Here is a 19,915-nt window from a genome sequence, read left to right on the forward strand (position 1 = left end):
CTCGCCCATAGACTGCTGGGACTGCTGCGACCCTCGTGAGGATAAGCGGCAAAAAAAATGAATGAATGTCATTTACACCAAAATGTCAAGCTGAGACAGAGCATACAACAAATAAACTTTTGGAGTTTCAAACTTCATCGAATCAGTGAGTAACATGAGAGGCAAAATAAAAGTGGATAAGAGAGAGAGCAAAAGGCATAACCGGACATGACAAGGCAGCAGCGGCTCACTGAAAAACAGGATGTCAACAGTTAGCCCGGTGCAGGTAGCCATACGATGGTTACCTTCATGGTTCCCTTCATGGTTCCCTTCATCGCCTTCCTTCACGACTCAAACGGGGCGGCAGACTTAGTCGACACATCCCAGGCGCCGATGACGCGCCGTAGCTAGCCACAGATGGAAGAACACACTTAGGTCACAAGCAAGCTAGCTAATTGGTGCGGATGCGCCATGGCTGCACGTGATGCCTTCAAGGGGGCGTTGACTGTGGGACTTTTGCACTTCCTATTTAGACAGTAACGGAGAGTTCATTTAATACCACCAATTTCTCATGTATGTATTCGTTGGTCATATGCACTTATTTATGTGTAGTTTGTTTTAGTTCTATTTATTTTTGTTGCGTGAGCTTTGACATCACGGAGATGTCATTTCCTGTCAATCTGGGTCGCGTGCATGAAACGTACTGAAGTTGCTGTACATTTTATATGCCGTGCACAGAGACTAAAGGCTCCCCCCTCTGGTTGGCGAGAGAACTACAGCTACAACAGCCACCAAAGAACACAACGCAGTTTATTGCTAGCCAAAATCAGCATTATTATGATTAGATGTGTACGATATAACCGCTAATATATTACATATATGAAGTATGGTTATTGACCATCATTCATAATAATTACAGCATATGATGTCACAGAAGTAAACATTTGTGAATGGTCGTGAAAACTAAAAAAAGCAGATTTTGAGCTGTACATGTCAATCAGACTCATTCATTGGATAATGCCTTTATTGTCATCTGATCAAAACATTACATTGGTGGAAGGAACTTGTCATAATTTATGGGAAATTTCCATTATTGTATTTCCAAATGCAAATGTTGACAGGTACGGACTACGGACTAGTAGTTTGACATGAGTATAAGATATTTATCAAATCCTATTCTATGTATTGTATCCATATCATAACCAATTACACTCTAATGTTTGCAGAGGCATTTCTAACTTTATCCTATGTTCACATTCCTCCAATGAATCGTCTCTTAAAAGACTTTCAAAAGTGCAAAAACACGGCAAACCATAACAACCACCAACAAAATCTTGTTCAGGGACACAAAAAGCCTAGAGCCGGCCCTGCACAAGCATTTAAAAATCTACCGAAAGACAGAATTGAATTGAACAGAACAGCATTTTATAATTAGTTACTAGTTATTAGTTACTATATACCTTTAGTTTATAATATCATATATAAACACTGTAAAAATTAAATATTAGCTGTGCATAAATATCATTTCAAACATTAAAAAAGTAGGTAGCAGATAATCCCTGACCATTGATTTAAAAAACACAAACCAGGTAGTCACTAATCTTGCATATAATATATAAACAAACGCTGTAAAAAGTAAATATTAGCTGCGCGTGGACATAATTTAAACAACCGTCAAAACCATTACTCCATGACCCATGACCTAAAAGACAAAAAACAGGCTAAACAAGGGATTTGACCTAAAAGGCAACTTGTGTGATGCCTTCAATGACATGAGCAAGTCGACAAAAAGCACTCAAGTACATTCAAAGCGTCAACTACTATTTAAGAATAACAAAAATTATCACTGTCATTCCCTTCCATGACCCATCTGGGTCGTGACCAGCATGTGATAGATTCCCTTTTTGGCTAACAGCTGTTGATGTGTGCCTTCTTCTGCCACCACGCCGCCATGAAAGACGGCGATGCGGTCTGCGTTTTGGATGGTGGACAGACGGTGGGCGATGACGATACACGTCCTGCCCTGCCTCGCTTTGTCCAACGCCTCTTGCACCACCTGGAGAGGATAAAAGTCACACAAATGAGACATAGGAACGCAGAGATCTTCTAGAACGGAAAGAAAAGACCCACCTTCTCGCTCTCGGTGTCGAGTGCAGACGTGGCCTCATCCAGAAGCAACAGTTTGGGGTTACGGAGGATGGCTCGGGCGATGGCTATTCGTTGTTTCTGACCACCTGACAGCTGGGTGCCCTTTTCGCCCGCCTGGGTGTCATACTTCTGCTCAGGCAAACATCAGACAACATTGCCAAAATTGTTATCGATAATGTCATTGGTTTAATTAAGAATAGGGGTGTCAAGTTAAAGCATTAATTGTGATTAATTCTTTAGTTATTAGTGTATTGTTTTCTAATCCCATTAATCTAATGGCAGGCCAGGCAGCAGCTAAAATGAATGGCTTTTAGCGCTAATCGAGCAAGTCGAAATCATAGCACAAAGTTCCAGACCGTCATCACTGGAAAGGTAAATGTTAGCTAGCATTAGCATCGAGCAGCTGGCAGCTGACCTAATGGTTTACGACCAGTTCTTAGATTTAATTCAATTTTTCACTGGAATTTCGGATCCATACAGCACATTGCTAATGCGCAGGCCACGGCATCACTGTCACAGATTGCCACGGCTTTAAGCATAGCATGCAAGCGAGCTAACTAGTTTGCCTCCTATTTATTTTCTGTCAACTTAAGAAACGGTTTCAAACAGAGTGGGGAAGGACAAAGCAAGAAGCCAAAAAATTACCACTTCCACATGGAATGTGAGTGTGGCTGACTCCATGCGGTGTGGAGGTAATGTAATGTAATGTAATGTTGCATCAATGTTTTGTGTATTTACTGACACCTAGTGACCAGAATACTACATATGGCTTGTCTTTCATATTATTTTTACTAAGTAATAAGCCATTATCAACCTCAAAATTTGTGAAAAACCGTGAGGGACGACTGTATTGGGTAATACTTGTACAAACACTACCTTAGAGCCTGAGATGGTTGCTATGACTCTAGCAAGACAATGAAAAGACTCACACACAATAATATTATATTGAATCCTACTTCACTGAAATTCACTTATCGCGGTCTGGTCTAGAACCAATCAACTGCGATAAATGAAGCATAACTGTATTGATATTTTGATCAGTTTTAGAACATAAATATTTAGTGTCTGACTAGTGTATCAATATTTTGGTATCAATCTACCCATCACTACAAGATAGAAAAAGAGGATTACCTTTGGCAGGTTTTCAATGAAGCTATGAATGTTGGCGGCCTCAGCAGCCGCCTTGATCTCCTCCATGGTTACAGTGCGACTGTTGTCCCCGTAGGCGATGTTTTCAGCCAAGCTACAGTCAAACAGCACAGGCTCCTGGGACACAATACCTATATGGGATCTCATCGAGTGGACGTTCAGCTCTTTCACGCTCTTGGAATCCAACGTCTGGAAGACCAAAGATGACAAAAATAAATATGCAAGGCTAACGCAATTGCGAGTAAAATCGAAAAGGTAAACAAAAGGTAATTCCCACTGAGTCCGATTACCTGTGTTGGTTTTTTAGCTTACTTGCAGTGTGGTACATTAGTCAAAAAAAACGTCAACAATTAGCAAACAACTAATATTTGTATTTGTCTTCTCACCACGGTCCCATGCATGGTGTCGTAGAACCTCTCCAGAAGTTGTATGGTTGTGCTTTTACCACAGCCACTGCTTCCTACCAGGGCCAACGTCTCTCCCTTGCACACCTTCAGATTCAGCCCTCGGAGGACGGGTACACTGGGGCGTGACGGGTAGCTAAACTTGACACCCTCAAATTGCACATTACCATCAAATTGGTCCTGGGATTTCAAGATTTCAAGCGGGAGACAGAAGATGTATTAAGACTGCTGGCTCTCATGGGAGGATTCTTGGTGCTCACCAGTGGCTGTCCTTCCTCGGAGAGATTATCGATAGCAGGCTCTCTTTTCAGAAGCATCACGATGTGAGCAGCTGATACTTTGGCCTTGGCGTAGTTTGGCGTGAAGGAATTGACCTCTCCGACGGCCATGGCGCCATATATAAGCACCATAACTATTCTGAGAGAAGAAATTCAGAAAGTGTGTATTGTGTGTTTTTGGGTTGTTCTATGTGTCCTAAAATGGTGCAATTGTCCATCATAAAGCAGGACAGAAGAACGTCACTCACAAAAACACGGCCTCCACATCCATTCGCCCTTGGTCAACAAGCCAAGCTCCGAAGCGGAAACATCCTGCATAAGCAAAGCACAGCATTGCTTGGGATACGCAGAAGACGACACCCTGCACATGTGCTTTTTTCTGGGAGTTCCTGCAGAGAAAATGGACGTCAAGGAAATTGAACCTTTGAAATATTTACACAAGTTGTAGGATGTCACGTACTTGAATGGAACTTGGAGACTCGTTTGGTACAGAGACTCAAACAACGGCTCTCTGGTCAGAGATGCTACGGTGCGGATATTGTCGGTGGCTTCTGTGAAAATCTGATAAGACACATGATAAAAATATCATGGTTGACACATAATGGGAGTCAAACTGATATTTGCACAATGGCAGCCGGCACAAGTACACAGAGGTGGACTCGCTGGTGTGTTCTGGATCGTTGGTTTCAGCTCGAGGTCACCAACAGATGGTCGGACATTCTCCTACAGCTGAATTCATGCTTCCATTTATCACAGCAGGCCTTCCAGGTCCGGAAGCAGCACAACAGCCCCAGACCGTCACACTACCACCACCATATTTTACTGTTGGTATGATGTTGTTACTTTTACACCACGTCATGGAATACACACACCTTCCACTTTTGTCTCGTCAGACCACAGAGTATTGAGGTCTGCAGTTCTTTATGATGTTGTTGTGGGGACTTTCGTGACCTCTGGGAGGCGCTGTTGGGGTCATTGTGGTCCGCGGTCACTCTTGGGAAGGTTCGCCGCTGTTTAAATTTTTGCCATTTATGAATAATGGCTCTCACTGTGGTTTGCTGGAGTCCCAAAGCTTTAGAAATGGCTTTATAGCCTTTTCAGCATTTTGTGTTGCCGAGTATTTAAATGTGTTTGATGATTTGAAAAATTTAAGTGTGACGAACATACAAAAAAACTAAGAAATCCGAAAGGGGGGGTCCAACACTTTTCACACCACTCCTTGCTAAACCAAATGCCCACCTTTCCTGCTATCTCCAACTCCTTCTTGTCCTCTTCGGCGTGCCCAGCTATCAACTCCATCTGCACGGTTCCGGCCACGATCATAATGGGCACTATCACTAGCGCGAGTAGCGTTAGCTCCCAGCCGTACGCAAAGGCAAGAATCAGGCAGGTGCCCAAATTACCAACACTTTGAACCACTGCGGCCAAACGTAGTCCCGTAACCTGCAACAAAAGGGAAAAGTGTTCGTCAGTGTGGATAAAGAACATTTTGTGAGCGCTGGAGAGACGTGTGTTACCCCTTGGACTTGAGCAGCATCTGAGGCGAGCCTTGTTGAGAGAGCGCCAACACTGTTTTTGGGGTTATCGAACCAGCCGAGATCCTAAATATAGAATACAACTATGAATAGAAATAGTATATAAATATAAATGGAATGGAATGGCCTTTATTGTCATTCCATTCCATTTATATTTATATATACATAATAATAAGTCTAAGTCAGTCGTATATCAAGCTGTCCGGCAGTCAATAAGGACTATGAACCAAATTCACCTTGTAGTGCAAATGGAGCGCAAATGAAAAGCAACTGGCAAGACAACCTAGCTAGCCTTGCTAGCCAACCAGTTAAACTGTTCCCAAAAGACAACAGAAGTCTTTCTTCTTTAGCCTTTATAGGATTTAGTGAAACTGTGACACAATACAGAACTTGAATGAGAATAGTACATATTTTGGTTACATGTACATTTAGTTAGCAACAGGGATGAAAAATGAAAGCTACACAATACAAAGGAAAACCTAGCTAAGCCAACATTAACTTAGCTAACATTACACGGGACTGCTTAATATTAACAATTACTATATAAATATAAATGGAATGGAATGGCCTTTATGGAATGGCCTTTATGGAATGGCCTTTATTGTCATTCCATTCCATTTATATTTATATAGTAATTGTTAATATTAAGCAGTCCCGTGTAATGTTAGCTAAGTTAATGTTGGCTAAGCTAGGTTTTCCTTTGTATTGTGTAGCTTTCATTTTTCATCCCTGCTGTTAACTAAATGTACATGTAACCAAAATATGTACTATTCTCATTCAAGTTCTGTATTGTGTCACAGTTTCACTAAATCCTATAAAGGCTAAAGAAGAAGAAAGACTTCTGTTGTCGTCTGGGAACGGTTTAACTGTTTGGCTAGCAAGGCTAGCTAGGTTGTCTTGCCAGTTGCTTTTCATTTGCCCTCCATTTGCACTACAAGGTGAATTTGGTTCATAGTCCTTATTGACCGCCGGACAGCTTGATATACGACTGACTTAGACTTATTATTATTATTTTTGTGTATGACTGTATAATGACAAAACCTTCGACATATGTCCACTGGGAAGTAATTCTTACTCTTACCTGCCTCATCATGGCCTTAAAAGACGCCAGTCTCAGTTTCATGGTCAGAATCTCTCCTGATTTACCAAAACAGAAACCCTGTAAAAACACAAACACACTTAAACATGATCGAAATGTGAAATTCAAGAGTGGAGAAAGATAGATGTTAGTAATTATTATTATTATTATTTGACTCCTGGTATGGTGACTGACAGCAAGTATTGCTTTCTTGTACCGTTCTGTTGTATTCTCGTGTTAAACGATGCCAAAATTTCAGATAATGAAAGAAGTTTGGGAACGCTTGGTTTCAGAGCGTTTTGTGACATCACAGTGAGCCGGACTCCCTTATATGAATGTGCTTGGGTACACGTCACGGGGCCAGGAAGGCGGGCCGTGGGTGGAATACATTAAAACAGACCGTTTTGGAAAATCCAAGGAAATACAGCTTGAGTAGGTGCAGATTCTGGAAGATCTAGAAAGCTTTCTTTGTGGGTAATCGTGTATTAATTGCTATGAGTCCACAACTCAATACAAAGAGCGCCAAATGAGCATAAATAGGTCCAGTTTTAGTCCTAACTTGGATGATCACACTACTAATGTACGGGTGTTAATGTTTACCTGTAGAAATGTGGCGAAAAAAGATGCAACTCCAATAACAACAAACATGAGGGAAAGGAATAGAGACCGCTTTCTGATCTCCTCTTGATCAGGACCCAAAAACACCTGAAGTTTGGAAGAGGAGAGTTCATAACTTTGTTCATTGAAAGCGATCTCGCTCGGCTGAAGTTGTAACCTACAACGATGAACTTGGCGAGGATGACGTCAAACATGGGCTGCATGACTCCGTTGAGTACAGCACAGACGACCCCGAATAAAATGTAAGGCCATTCCGGGAGGTTGAAGCGCATCACTTCCAGGAAGGACACAGGCGGGACTTTGTCATCCTGCAGAAAGGTGGAGAAAGAAGCCAATCACGTCTACTGTTCCTCTTCTTCTTCTTCTTCTTCTTTGTAAAGCAGATAAAGCAGCCATCTTACGTCCACTCTCTTGGCTGTAGCATCCACCAACGTCTCCTTCTCTTCTTTATTTCCCTCCGACGCAGAAAAGGAAGACTTTCTTCTTGGTCGGGAAGATTCAGAGATGGTTATGGACAGTGGGGTCTTTTCATGAGACTCTTCCTGCTCCTCTGCTTTATGAAAGGTCTGCAAGATGACCAAAATATGACAGGAAATATGAAATATCCATAAATGGCAAGCAAATGTGTGCAAGTGTTACCTGCATAGTGACCAGAGTGTGGTACACGCCCTTTTTTTCCATCAGCTGACTATGAGTCCCCAACTCTACCACCTCGCCGTTCCGTATGCCGGCGATGATGTCAGCGTTTCGGATAGTTGATAGGCGATGGGCCACGATGATGGTGGTCCGACCCAGTCTGGCCTGCACAGAACACAAAAGGTGGATTTTCAGTAAGGGGGTTTGAAGCTTCAGAGGCATTCAGGGGTCAGCTGTAAGAATCCCTCCAGCGTGTCCGAGGTCTACCCCAGAGCCGCCTACTAACTGGGCATGCCTGCAACACCGTGGCGGAGGTCAACGTTCACCAGGAACAAGCGTGACATGCGAGTCCAAGGACTGACTGACACATAGCAGCGTGGCAACAATCTGGTACTAATGTGGATTCATAGAAGTGCCCCTAAATGTACTGTATGTGTTTGTACCTTGTCCAGTGCCGCCTGTACAATAGTCTCACTCTCAGCATCCAGAGCAGATGTTGCTTCATCCAGCAGAAGGATTTTGGGGTTCCGGACTAGCGCCCGGGCAATTGCAATCCTTTGCTTCTGTCCTCCACTCATCTGAATCCCTCGTTCCCCGACCAGCGTCTCAAATTTCTGCTCAACAATAACAGTGTCATGATTGGAAAGTGGAAGAAAAAAATATATATAAATATAAAAGTCATACATCAGGAAGGTTGATGATGAAGTCGTAGGCGTTGGCCTCCTTGGCAGCTTGCTCTATCTCCTGCTGCGTCACGTCAAGTCGGCCGTATCGGATGTTCTCTGCGATGGTGGTGGCAAAAAGGATGGGCTCTTGACTCACCACTCCGATCATCTCTCGCAGGTGGCGGACATTGAGAGAACGGATGTCGTGTTCATCGATAAATATCTACAGAGAGAGTAAGACAAGGCGGATACCTTTTGAATGTTCTTCAGCTGTGTCCTTGTGTCAGTTTATCGCGAGGAGCATTTGTGCTTACGGATCCCTCCTGAATGTCATAGAACCTCTGCAACAGCTGGATGGTGGTGCTTTTTCCACAGCCACTGCTTCCTACTAAAGCAATGGTCTGTCCACTCTTCACGCTCAGGGACATGTTGTTTAATACCTGCAAATATACCAAGGGTATGCGGTTAGGGCCAGCAAAGCCTCATCTGCTGGCCTAAACAATATCAGAAGCACTGAACTACATTCATAATTGAAATATAAGTATATTAGATAGGTGGTGTGTCAGTGATGAGCTTACTTTAACTTCTGGCCTTGAGGGGTATTTAAAATGAATATTCATGAACTCAATATTTCCATTGATGAAGTCAGGCTTGAAGCCTCTCTCCGAATAGCTGTCGATGCCCGGTTTCTGCAAAATAAATAAATAATGTTGCATTTACTTCTCTTAAAGAGCAGGTATAGTGAAGTTTGGACATGGTGGCCCACAGAAAATATGACGTAGCACAAGAAGAACTTTAAAATAACCAAGAAAAATAACATTAAAGGTGTACTGAATGAATGGTGGATCTGTGGAGTATGGTTGGAACTACTTTGTCTGCGATTGGACCTGCTTAGAAGCTGTGACGTGCAGCATCGTAAAACGTTCAACATTAAGATTTGGTGCTATTATTTTAGCTTCAACACACTCATTGGATACACCTGCATGTGTTTATATCGCCCTAGAACACAATATTCTATGTGCTTTGAAAGATCAGTTAATATGTTTTAACAAGGATACAAAAACGCTACAGCCAAACGGCGCCAAAAAGAGGTATGGTCAAAGAGTGTGTAGAAGGTGTGAAAGGGTGACTCCTTACATTGTCAATGATGCTGTACACCGTATATGCCGCTCCTTGAGCACGGGCAAAGGACTGGATGTTGGGTGAGGTCTGCCCCAATGCAAACGCTCCAACCAGCAAAGCAAATAAAACCTTAACACACATGCTTTATTGTTAGCTTCCATTTGAGCGCGCCGTTGTTAAATGACAATGACGTCTCTACTCACTGCGAGTACGGTTCCAACAGTGTACTCGTTACTCAGAATGAGCGTACTCCCGTACCAGAAGGCTAGAGCATAAGACAGGTATATAATCAGGAAGGTGAACCCCATGATAACATTTGAACTTAACACCGCCTTTATTCCCATTTTCTTAGCGTCCTCCAAGTGCTTATGATACCTGTGAGGCATCACAAAGAGAAAACAAAGGAAGTGTTTCAATGAAAACCAATCCTGCAGATCTCCATCGTCCCCATTGAAGGCCCAGGTATCAAATGCAGTGTCCGTCATTGATATAAAAATAAATAGTTCCACATTTGCACATTCAACCACGAGCATACAAACCTCTCGATCTCTTTCTTCTGACCGCTGAAGGCAAACACAGTCCTGATGGATGAAAGCACCTCCTCTGCGACTGCCCCCGCTTTAGCATAAGCAGCCTGCTCTTTAGAGGTGAATGATGTCACCACCTAGCGAGAAACGTACCGTTAAAAGGCAGCCCAAATTCTTACACACGGATTCATTCATTCATTTTCTACCGCTTTTTCCTCACGAGGGTCGCGGGGGGTGCTGGAGCCTATCCCAGCTGTCTTCGGGCGTAAGGCGGGGTACACCCTGGACTGGTCGCCAGCCAATCACAGGGCACATATAGACAAACAACCATTCACACTCACATTCATACCTATGGACAATTTGGAGTCGCTAATTAACCTAGCATGTTTTTGGAATGTGGGAGGAAACCGGAGTACCCGGAGAAAACCCACGCATGCACGGGGAGAACATGCAAACTCCACACAGAGATGGCCGAGGGTGAAATTGAACCCTGGTCTCCTAGCTGTGAGGTCTGCGCGCTAACCACTAGACCGCCGTGCCGCCCTTACACACGGATAATGTGAAGAAATCATTAATTTAATTAATCACGATAATAATTGACAGCCCTCATGGCTTGAGCTGTGACATCACGTCTGCAGATTGTTTCCGTGTAACCGCCTGTAAAAATCACAAGCGTAAAAAAGTTTTTGTGCGGCGGGAGGGTGCAGTAATGGCGCGGATCGCCGTGTTCTTCTTTTTAACTGGTAGAAAGACAAAAAAAGTTGTGCCGAGTGTAAAATATCCCTCTAGCATTTGTACGTCTGACAAAGAAAACCGGCTATCTCAGCATCAATAGTCCCAGAAGAGAGTAAACTGCTAATTTTAATACTTCATGAATGTTGCATTTGTGTGCAAGTGGCATTTTAGAAGCACTATAGTTGTTAAATGTCATGTAAATAAGAGCTAAAATACAAATTATTATTATTACTATTATTATGGCGGTAATACTACAGTAAACCTCGGATATATCGGACTCGGATATATCAGAAATTCGCTCACAACGGACAGATAAAAAAAAAACGATTTTTCCAATAAAAATTCATTGCATATATCGGATTTTTTATAACGGATTTCGCCTATTTCGGACAAAATCTCCAGTCCCGTTCCAATGCATTTCCATTAAATTTCCCGATTTAAAAATCCGATTTAAAAATGTAAAACGGACATTTTCCGGTATACGCATATAACGGATTTCGCTTATATCGGACAAAACCAGTGGGAACAATTGAATCCGATATATCCGAGGTTTACTGTATAATCAAGCTTGAACAGACCCAACTCTGTCTTCATACAGTATGATGTCACAGCTCAACACCCAGTTCCCTGCAGCGTACGCCATTTTGGAACCAGTTTGAGCTAACATTGAACCCTACTAAGACGAGGCATGCTCTTTAGCTGAAGGCTTTATTACCTTACTGAAAAGTGCAGCTGTGAGACCCAAAAAGGGGCAGACGGCCAGGAGGACCAGAGTGAGCTTCCATCCTTTACATAACCCAACCACTAAGGAGACCACGAAGGTGGAAATGGACTGGAGCAACATTCCCACTTTGTCTCCGATACCTTCTTGGATCTTATACACATCCCTGTTCATAAAGGAAAAACACCAATAAGTTAGTTCTTGCATATAGTAAGTAATACATGGCATGCAATGTAATAATGGGAGAGATAAAACCTGACCAAAAATTGAAATATGTTTCGGAATTCCAAACGGAATCCTCTAATAAATATTTAATGTATGATACAAATATTTTATGGAGTATATTTCTATGACATTTACATAAAACTAGACCTGCATCCACTAGAGTCGAGGTGTTTAGTATTTGATAGGCTACTTCCTGGTCCCGAGAGGCGGATGATGGATGGATGTTCTGAACGGGAATCAAAGTGACCCGACAAAGATACATTCCTATACGGTGGAACCTGAGTTAGCATCATTAATCTGTTCCAGAGAGTCTGACTCAAACCAAAACATAGAGTACTCTAACTGAATCAAGCGAGATCCACACTGACACGAGCTTTGTGTTTTGCTGTGAATTATTTCTCGGATTCAATCGTGTTTCTCGCCTTCTTTATCAAAATCTCTGTTTCGGGTTATTGCGCAATCTTGAAAACCAGAGACTTCAGGTGCTGATGCTGTGTTAGTTAGCAAAAAACACAAAACTAATGATACCAGAGAAACACAAAGAGGTGATGACGCACCCGCACACTAATGCATGTCACTATTATTGTGTTTTTTTAAGCCATAAAAATGGCTACAAGGTGGCAAAAGTTCATTGGATAAGAGCTTGAGCATGTGACTTGGAATGGATAAAATAAACATGACAGCAACGAGGAAGTGGAAGAACGTGGAGGAATGTGGCATGAACAAGGTTATGCATTATAATGACATTTTAACGCATGCATACCGAGGGTGTGGAAGGGTGTGTATACTCGTACGCGATGCGTTTGTGGGTATCTGTAAAATCCATGCACCACCACCAAATAAAAATGCACCATCATTATTTCGCCTTTTGTATTGAATACGGACGGAAGCCGTGAGGCACATACAGCTAGTCGTAAAACAGTACGGACGGAAGTTTCTATATTTAACCCCCCCCGCAACGTTTGGAAAAACTACGGATTCTCACAAGCTCGACAAAACATCCGTCATTTGCAAAAAAATGGCGCGTTCAGAAGCCGTACAATGTACAAACATGCAGACCCCCTTAAAATGGGGACGCCACAACTCGGGCAAGTCTACTTGTCCCCGTCCCCGTCTACTTCCTGGTAGGACACCGGGGAAGAACCAAACAAATCAGGTGCTTTCCAAATTGTCCCCCCCCCCCCCCGCCCCCCAACAATGGTATAAGTTGTTTTCCACTTTCTGCTCCCCACTACTGTATTAGCCTAGCTGCTAGTGCATTCATATTAGCAGTATGTTTAGCAGACAGGAATATACACAAATATTGATTCCACTGTTGAACTTAAATGTATTTTTTTTACAGCAGTAATTATTGTGAGGGTTAAGCGGCATAGAAAACAGATGGACGGAAGACTGGATCTTTGCTTTGGTAGGTTCCACGTTCATACAGCCTTAGAACACATTATTCTGGGTGCCTTGAAATATCAGTCTATGGTCTAAAATGGCTAGTTGTGGAAGAGTTGTTTTGGGAAATGAATTGAACGAGTTAATAACACCAGAAAGTTGAACTGAACGAGTTAATAACACCAGACGCGTGCAATATTGTACGCTAACCCGGGAAAAACAGATGCTAAATCTTTGTTTACGTTTTGGACCCAAACTGAAAAATACGGCATACACTAACCGAGGTTCCGCTGCGTTTGCGACTTAACCAGGAAGCGTCTACAAAGCGGACTTTACACAACACTCACTCTGTGAGACGAGTGTTGAGCTCTGCCGTGTCGTTCACGTCGAACCAGCCAATATCCTGTCGCATCACGCTGTGGAAGAATCGCTTGCGTATGCGGAGGACTTGCCGTCCGGCCGACAGCGTAAAGAAAGCCACTTGCATGTAGGCGGCCGCTAACACCAAAGCGCCCAAAATGGAGTAATAGATGGCAAAGCTGGAATGGAAAAAAAAAGTATCAAATGTGCCTCATTAAGGGAACCTTCATTGACTTCCTGTCCTACGTGGTCATGTCCTTCTGAAAGGTGTCGTTAAGAATCATGAAGGTGGAATCTGAAAACAGAAGACATAAAGTGTTAGCAAATTTGTCATCATTTCATCATCGAATAATCGCGACTCCTGCTGTGGACTCACTGGCGTCACTGGCGTTGATTTGATGCAGCGAGTGATGCGTGAAGCCGTCCGTCATGTCCCCAAACACGACACACGTTAAAGGCATTATGGATCCATGCGCCACCGACATCAAGGTCCCAAAGACCATGAGGACTACGTCTTTGCTGTCTGCAAACCTGAACTGTGCTCATGTAAAGAGGAGGCCAAACCAACGTTGAAGAATCTCAGGAAGCAGTTGTGTTTATTGATGTATCTACATAGTAGTATATATATTAGTACATGTGGTAAAATATACTTCACTTGGTCCTCTAATCTGAGTGGAATAACGGCCAAATGCCAATGAATAAGATTACATGAACGCAATATACGCAATAGTCAAATTCATTAGCTCCAACTACCACCACCATATTTTACCTTTTTGTAAAATGAGGCCAAATGTATTGGGACACACACTTTCCAAAAAGTTCAACTTTTGTCTCGTCAGACCAAAAAGGTCTTGGGGATGTTTTCTGGCAAAATGTAGTTCTGTGGGGTCTTTTGTGACCTCTTGGGTGTGTCATCGTGGCACTCCTGGCTACGTTCACCGCTGTTCCATGTTTTCGGCATTTGTGGATAATGGCTCTCGTTGTGGTTTGCTGGGGTCCTAAAGCTTTAGAAATGGTTTTATAACCTTTCACACACTTATTGGACTCAATTAATCTCACAGGGCCATGTGCGGTCTAATATTTAACTTTTGTTTAATGAATGATATTTGGAGAAGTTAATACTAGGTGTAGGTGACCGTTTCTATGCTGCTATGTGAACACAATATACCGTAGAAGGAAGTTCCGGTAATGCTTAAAATGCCAAAGTATGGCACAACACAACACTAACTATTCCATGCTATCATGAATGTACCCGGACAGAAGACCACAGAACCTTGTTGGAGGTTCTTGGAGGTGTTGTACTAACGGTCTTTGGAGACGGCTTAGTTGTGTTATGAGTTGTCTCTTTTTATCTGTTTTTATATCTTTACAATGCATGTGACGTGCCATTTTCCTTTAAGATTCTGGTAGCGAGCATTGTTTTTTTATGCCGGATGGCCAGATCAGGTTTTTAATATTCTGAAAATGTACTTGATTGACAATTCTGATGTATACTGAAATACTGCATGCATGTAAGCATAGTGTAGCGAAAGGAGTAGCTGTAAAAGTACAATAATTATGAAACTTACCACTTTAATGGGGCCAACTTTGGGTACTGTTGCTGTTTTTTCTTTCTTCTTTTTACCTTCGTCGGCCTCATTTTTGAGATCACTGGAAAAAAAATACACAATCATCAGTCTAATGTATTTATTGTTCTTAATTTTTAAATGCTCATTTCATTTTTGGACTCATTTCATTATTGTCGTGATGTAATTTCACCGGACAACCCACTTAACTGGTTTGTTGAAGAGTTACAGAATATTACCTTAAGCAAACGTCTTCTTGACAATCGGTTGCATCATTTTGAAACTTGTCAGTTTCAGCCATTTGTAGGCCTTATCGGTTTGGGAAATGTCAAAACGACAAAAAACTTCCTGTCTGGAAAAACAAGTCATTTCAAAAGGAGTATCAGCTGACCTCAAAGGAAGAAATAACGGAATCATACCAGAGTCCTGCTGTCCTTCCACACCCGATGGTCAGGCTCCAGTGTTTGACGGAGATGGGCCGCTCACACACAGCACACACCCTTGTCCCCTCCCCCTGCGTCTCATGTGGCTTTATCCACTATTGGTGACTTGCTGAAGGTTTATTTTTTGGGGGGGGGGGGGGCATCTCATTCTTAGGGAGGAAGTGCGCGTGATCAGATGATGGGGGTGGTGGTGATGTTGTTAGAGAAGTGAGGGAAGTATACCGCCTCTTCCAGCCTTGGACCAGTCAGCATTAGGTCTGCAGAAAAGCAAATCAAATGCATAATGATGGATGCAATTAATAATATTTAATTTTAAATACAAATATAAACAGTGCCATCGCCCTGGTTCCAGGTTAGAAATCTCAGAGTAGTAAAAGTCTGACTTGAACTTTAACAGACATATTTTTCTTTACTTTTTATGGAATTGAATGGAACGATTTTAGAATAATTGTATTTTTTTATTAAAAAAAATATGAATATATGAATATAAATAAACCTGCATTGCCTCCCCGGCTTTGATGGACTCGTAGGGCGACTAGGATGACTAGATACCGCCATTGACTAAACCAGGGGTGGGCAAACTACGGCCCGGGGGCCACATCCGGCCCGCCAAGTGTTTCAATATGGCCCGCCTGTTTTTTTCCAAATATTTCATTTGAACTCAACATACAACCTGGCATCGTGGCTTGAGCCAACTTTTTGATGGTTGAGGTAGCTGCTTTATCAATTTCGTTATTTGATGTGGTCTGTTACAAAATGCTCCTGTAAAAAGGGACACAAGCACATAATAATAATAATAATAATAATAATAATAATGTTGTCAATAATGATAATAATACTACTATTATATTAATATTGTTGTTAATAATATTAATATAATAATGGTAGTAATATTACAAAATACTCCTGGAAAAAGGAGCACAAGCACAATAATAGTAATACAAATAATGATAATAATACTACTATTATATTAATATTGTTGTTAATAATATTAATATAATAATGGTAGTAATATTATTATTATAACAAAATAATAATAATAATATAATAACATTACTATAACTAATAATAATAATAATTCTAATAAAATAACAATAATAATAATAATACATTGAGAAACACACTTTACATCAAATAAATGATTTCAAAGTGCACATATAGCAGATTGCATGACACTTTTACATGTAAAATATGTGTAAAAAAATATAGGTGTAAAAATTGACTGTTACGTGTAAAATACTACATAATCTCCCCCGTCAATTTTGTTGGACTGGACTAAACCAACCCAAAGAGTCCTCGCTTATTTTGATTATTTTAAAATCTCCCAGACTGTGATATAAATCCTGCTTAGGTTTAATCGTAAATCAATATTAACTCAAATTAAATCATTCACCCTTTTCACAGATGACATGCAACGCAGTAATAAAACACTGTACACAAAAGACAATGAAACAGTCATAAAGGTGTCATTAATCAGACACGAAACTATTTATTACTGGATGAGCGCCCCTGGAAGTTGTAATTTCCGACCGTCTTTAAACGTCTCCTCGCTGCAGCCTCCAAGCAGGCGTTTTTGTTTTTTGTTTATTGTTTTTGCAATAAAGAGTTGATCGAGACGTAAACACGCTTGTTATTCTTTCATTCTCCAGCGAGTCTCACCTTTATCGATCAAATTAAGTGATTAATTCATGTAATTCATTCTTATACATCATATTGCAGTACGACATTGGTTACAAAATGACTTTATATTATTTGGTAAAACAGTATGAACAAACATAGGACTCGATCAACCACCCAAACTACTAGTTTTATTATAATTACGCTGCACCTATACATATACAGGACCTTCTCATAAGAACCACTCGAAACATAAATAAAAAAAAATAGCGAAGCCTTTGAATATTGTTAAACATTATTTTACAAAACTTTAAAATGGAGAAACGAAAAAACGAAGTCTTACCCCAAGTACATGTTTGGCTTTCCAGCGTCTGTCCCTCTCCACTTCCTGGTTGGCAGCCGCCATAAGGTGAATGAAGAGCATCACTGCTCATGATTTAAATCGACGTCTGGGTCCTAAAGCCCTCCGGTTTACTGTTGATGTTGATGTGTTTAAAACCCAATTTAAATCATTTTTATTCCTATTCTGATTGTGATTCTGATGTGACAGTTGTTTTTTTTTATTTTGGGCTATCTTAACTGTGTAAAAACTGTGTTTTTTATTTGATTTTGAATCATTTTGTGTGTTTTTTGATCTGTAAAAGGTGCTATATGAATACTGTTGACTTACTTGCCTTACCGGTTTACACTAACAGAGTCCAGCAATGGCATCCTGACACACTCCACACAACTGGATACATACACACACTGTAAAAGAATGACAATGAATGAGCCGAATGAACATTTTGTGGACTCCTAGAGAGCAGCTACACGCAATAACCCGCACAGAAAGCTTTCTAGAACTTCTTTTTTTTGTGTAGTGTTTACATGCACTTCCTGCTTCTGACCCAAATGGTGTGTTTAATTTACTCCACCGCCAGCTCTCCTCTAGATACGTACGCCCACTCCGCTGTGATTGGTCACATGACAATATCTGGTGGTTAACACTTCCTTCTACATCAGCATAATTTCTGCTTATGACAGGCAATATTAGACTTATTACTTGTCTTTGTTTATTTTGGATTTTCAATATGTTGTAAGTTTTTTTTTTCACTTTTACAGTGTTAATGTTGCAACTCCTTTGAGTCTTCGGTATTCAAGTCCCACCATAAGACTTAATGGATGACTCTCGAGGTTAAAGGGGACCAATTTTTCCACTTTTTTGACCTACAAATGTAGTTAGAATGTTGTATTCTCGTGTCAAACGATGCCAAAGTTTCATATAATGATGTTTACGCATTTAAAAGTGAGCCCTAAAAAGACGTTTGGGATGACTCAAAACGCTCGGTTTCAAAATGTGTGGTAAAACTGCCTCTTTGTGATGTCACTTTGAGCGTGTGACCAATCTTTCTGACAAATATGTCTAATCTGTGTGGGTTATTGTGTGTAGCTGCTCTATAGGAGTCCACAATTCAATACAAAGGGATAAAAATGAGTATTGTACGTCCCCATTAAAAAGTCTTTATCTCACATTACTGACAGAGGTGTAGTTGGGAAGGACAGTCAAGTCTTTTCGGGTGTAGATGAGGATTGAGATGAACAATACTAGGCTGCTTTGACTGTACAGACTGGACAGTCTTTGGCTAATAAGCCTTGACCAACTGGTAGAGCTTGTTCTTATATGTAAATAAAAACAGGCTATGTGATGTTTGCTTCGAGAAAAAGCTGCCCACAGCGTTGTTTAACTACCTAAATGACTTGGGTGTTGCCAGTACTTCTTCTATTCCGTACCTGGGCCTTTGTCGACTGAATCCGCCTCTTAACGGAAAATGTGAAACCCTCAGAATCATTAATATGAATGTCATTATGTGGTTATAGGCAACCTCTTGATGTAGTTTTCATTAACTCCACAAGGCGGCAGTAGTTGCATATACAATAAAATGATCACTATTTCACTGCCTCGTAATACAAGTATTTGTAATACAAGTAAATCAACAGTGTTTCTCACCTCAAAAACTCCAAATGGAATCACAGAAAGCTTCAAGTGCCGAAACTTTGATGACGAAGGAGAAATTCAAGAAATGTGATGACAAAACAGGAAGATGATGCTGTGGTGTCTTAGCTGCCACATTAAGAATCACATCCTCAATAAAGATAGAAGTAACCATAAATGTTCATTTATCGCACTTTTTTTATATGCATTGAGAATTGTTTCATGAAAAATAAACAAAAACCTGTTTTTAAACCGCTGATGACAACGTAGACGGGCTTTAGGTAACTTCCGGTTCTGGTTGCCATGCTAGCATGCTAGCTTCTTTGTTACAAGTGAGAACCTTGAACACGGTTGGACTGAAATGACCTCGTAGGTTGTGAAGTTATTAGGTTAAGAGTTTTAAAAACAATTTTGTGTGAAAAATTGTCTAGAAAAGTCCTGTATGCCAGACTTCTCATTACATCAACAGGTCGTTATAAAAACCAGAAAGCGGTTAAGCTAAGTGCGCGAGAGCTTGAGATACGCCCACACAAGGGCGTGTCTTCCTTCCTGAGCGGATGTCATTTAAATGTTGGTATTTAACTGGTCCCAGCTTGTGTCAATCAAGGGTGCATGGCTGTAAGCTTGCGTGACAAGCAGCCAATGTGACTTTTGTTGTGTTATTACTTACGAGGGTATTATCTAGAAGAGTCTAATAATGTTAAAAAAACATATGTATTTAGAAAGTGTATGATTTCTATTGCATTTTGCAGTAT

The 19,915-nt window shown here is 41.2% G+C and overlaps 2 protein-coding genes across 4 annotated transcripts in view; both read right to left on the reverse strand.

Annotated features, from left to right (window-relative positions):
• Positions 1 to 469, reverse strand: part of LOC131136600 (ATP-dependent translocase ABCB1-like) — a 110,388-nt gene extending 109,919 nt beyond the window's left edge. For all 3 annotated transcript variants that reach the window (XM_058083656.1, XM_058083653.1, XM_058083654.1), the window contains exon 1: positions 285 to 469. The gene's annotated coding sequence lies outside the window, so the exon portion shown is untranslated. The remainder of the gene's footprint in view (positions 1 to 284) is intronic.
• Positions 470 to 985: 516 nt separating this feature from the next.
• Positions 986 to 19,653, reverse strand: LOC131136601 (ATP-dependent translocase ABCB1-like). The gene is made up of 29 exons (XM_058083658.1): positions 17,532 to 19,653; positions 15,548 to 15,828; positions 15,368 to 15,480; positions 15,132 to 15,213; positions 13,940 to 14,099; positions 13,810 to 13,858; positions 13,551 to 13,742; positions 11,590 to 11,761; positions 10,152 to 10,276; positions 9,816 to 9,987; positions 9,628 to 9,741; positions 9,069 to 9,179; positions 8,805 to 8,930; positions 8,510 to 8,713; positions 8,269 to 8,439; positions 7,829 to 7,990; positions 7,591 to 7,755; positions 7,351 to 7,497; positions 7,172 to 7,276; positions 6,575 to 6,652; positions 5,476 to 5,559; positions 5,198 to 5,401; positions 4,419 to 4,519; positions 4,207 to 4,347; positions 3,941 to 4,097; positions 3,663 to 3,860; positions 3,259 to 3,465; positions 2,110 to 2,256; positions 986 to 2,035 (listed from the first exon to the last, which is right to left on the reverse strand). The coding sequence occupies exons 3-29, from the start codon at positions 15,427 to 15,429 to the stop codon at positions 1,829 to 1,831; spliced, it is 3,843 nt and encodes a 1,280-aa protein (XP_057939641.1). The 5' UTR covers positions 15,430 to 15,480; positions 15,548 to 15,828; positions 17,532 to 19,653; the 3' UTR covers positions 986 to 1,828.
• Positions 19,654 to 19,915: the final 262 nt, after the last annotated feature.

This window comes from Doryrhamphus excisus, chromosome 10, assembly GCF_030265055.1.
Source record: "Doryrhamphus excisus isolate RoL2022-K1 chromosome 10, RoL_Dexc_1.0, whole genome shotgun sequence".
NCBI lineage: Eukaryota > Metazoa > Chordata > Actinopteri > Syngnathiformes > Syngnathidae > Doryrhamphus > Doryrhamphus excisus.

Bases quoted from the DNA above. Each gene is read 5' to 3' on its own strand.
- LOC131136601 (XM_058083658.1), bottom strand. From the start codon at position 15,429: ATGGCTGAAACTGACAAGTTTCAAAATGATGCAACCGATTGTCAAGAA. The intron at 6,653-7,171 runs GTAAACATTAAC...GTGTTTTTACAG, and splicing joins TTTTCGCCACATTTCTACAG to GGTTTCTGTTTTGGTAAATC. The intron at 4,348-4,418 runs GTACGTGACATC...TTTTCTCTGCAG, and splicing joins AGTCTCCAAGTTCCATTCAA to GAACTCCCAGAAAAAAGCAC.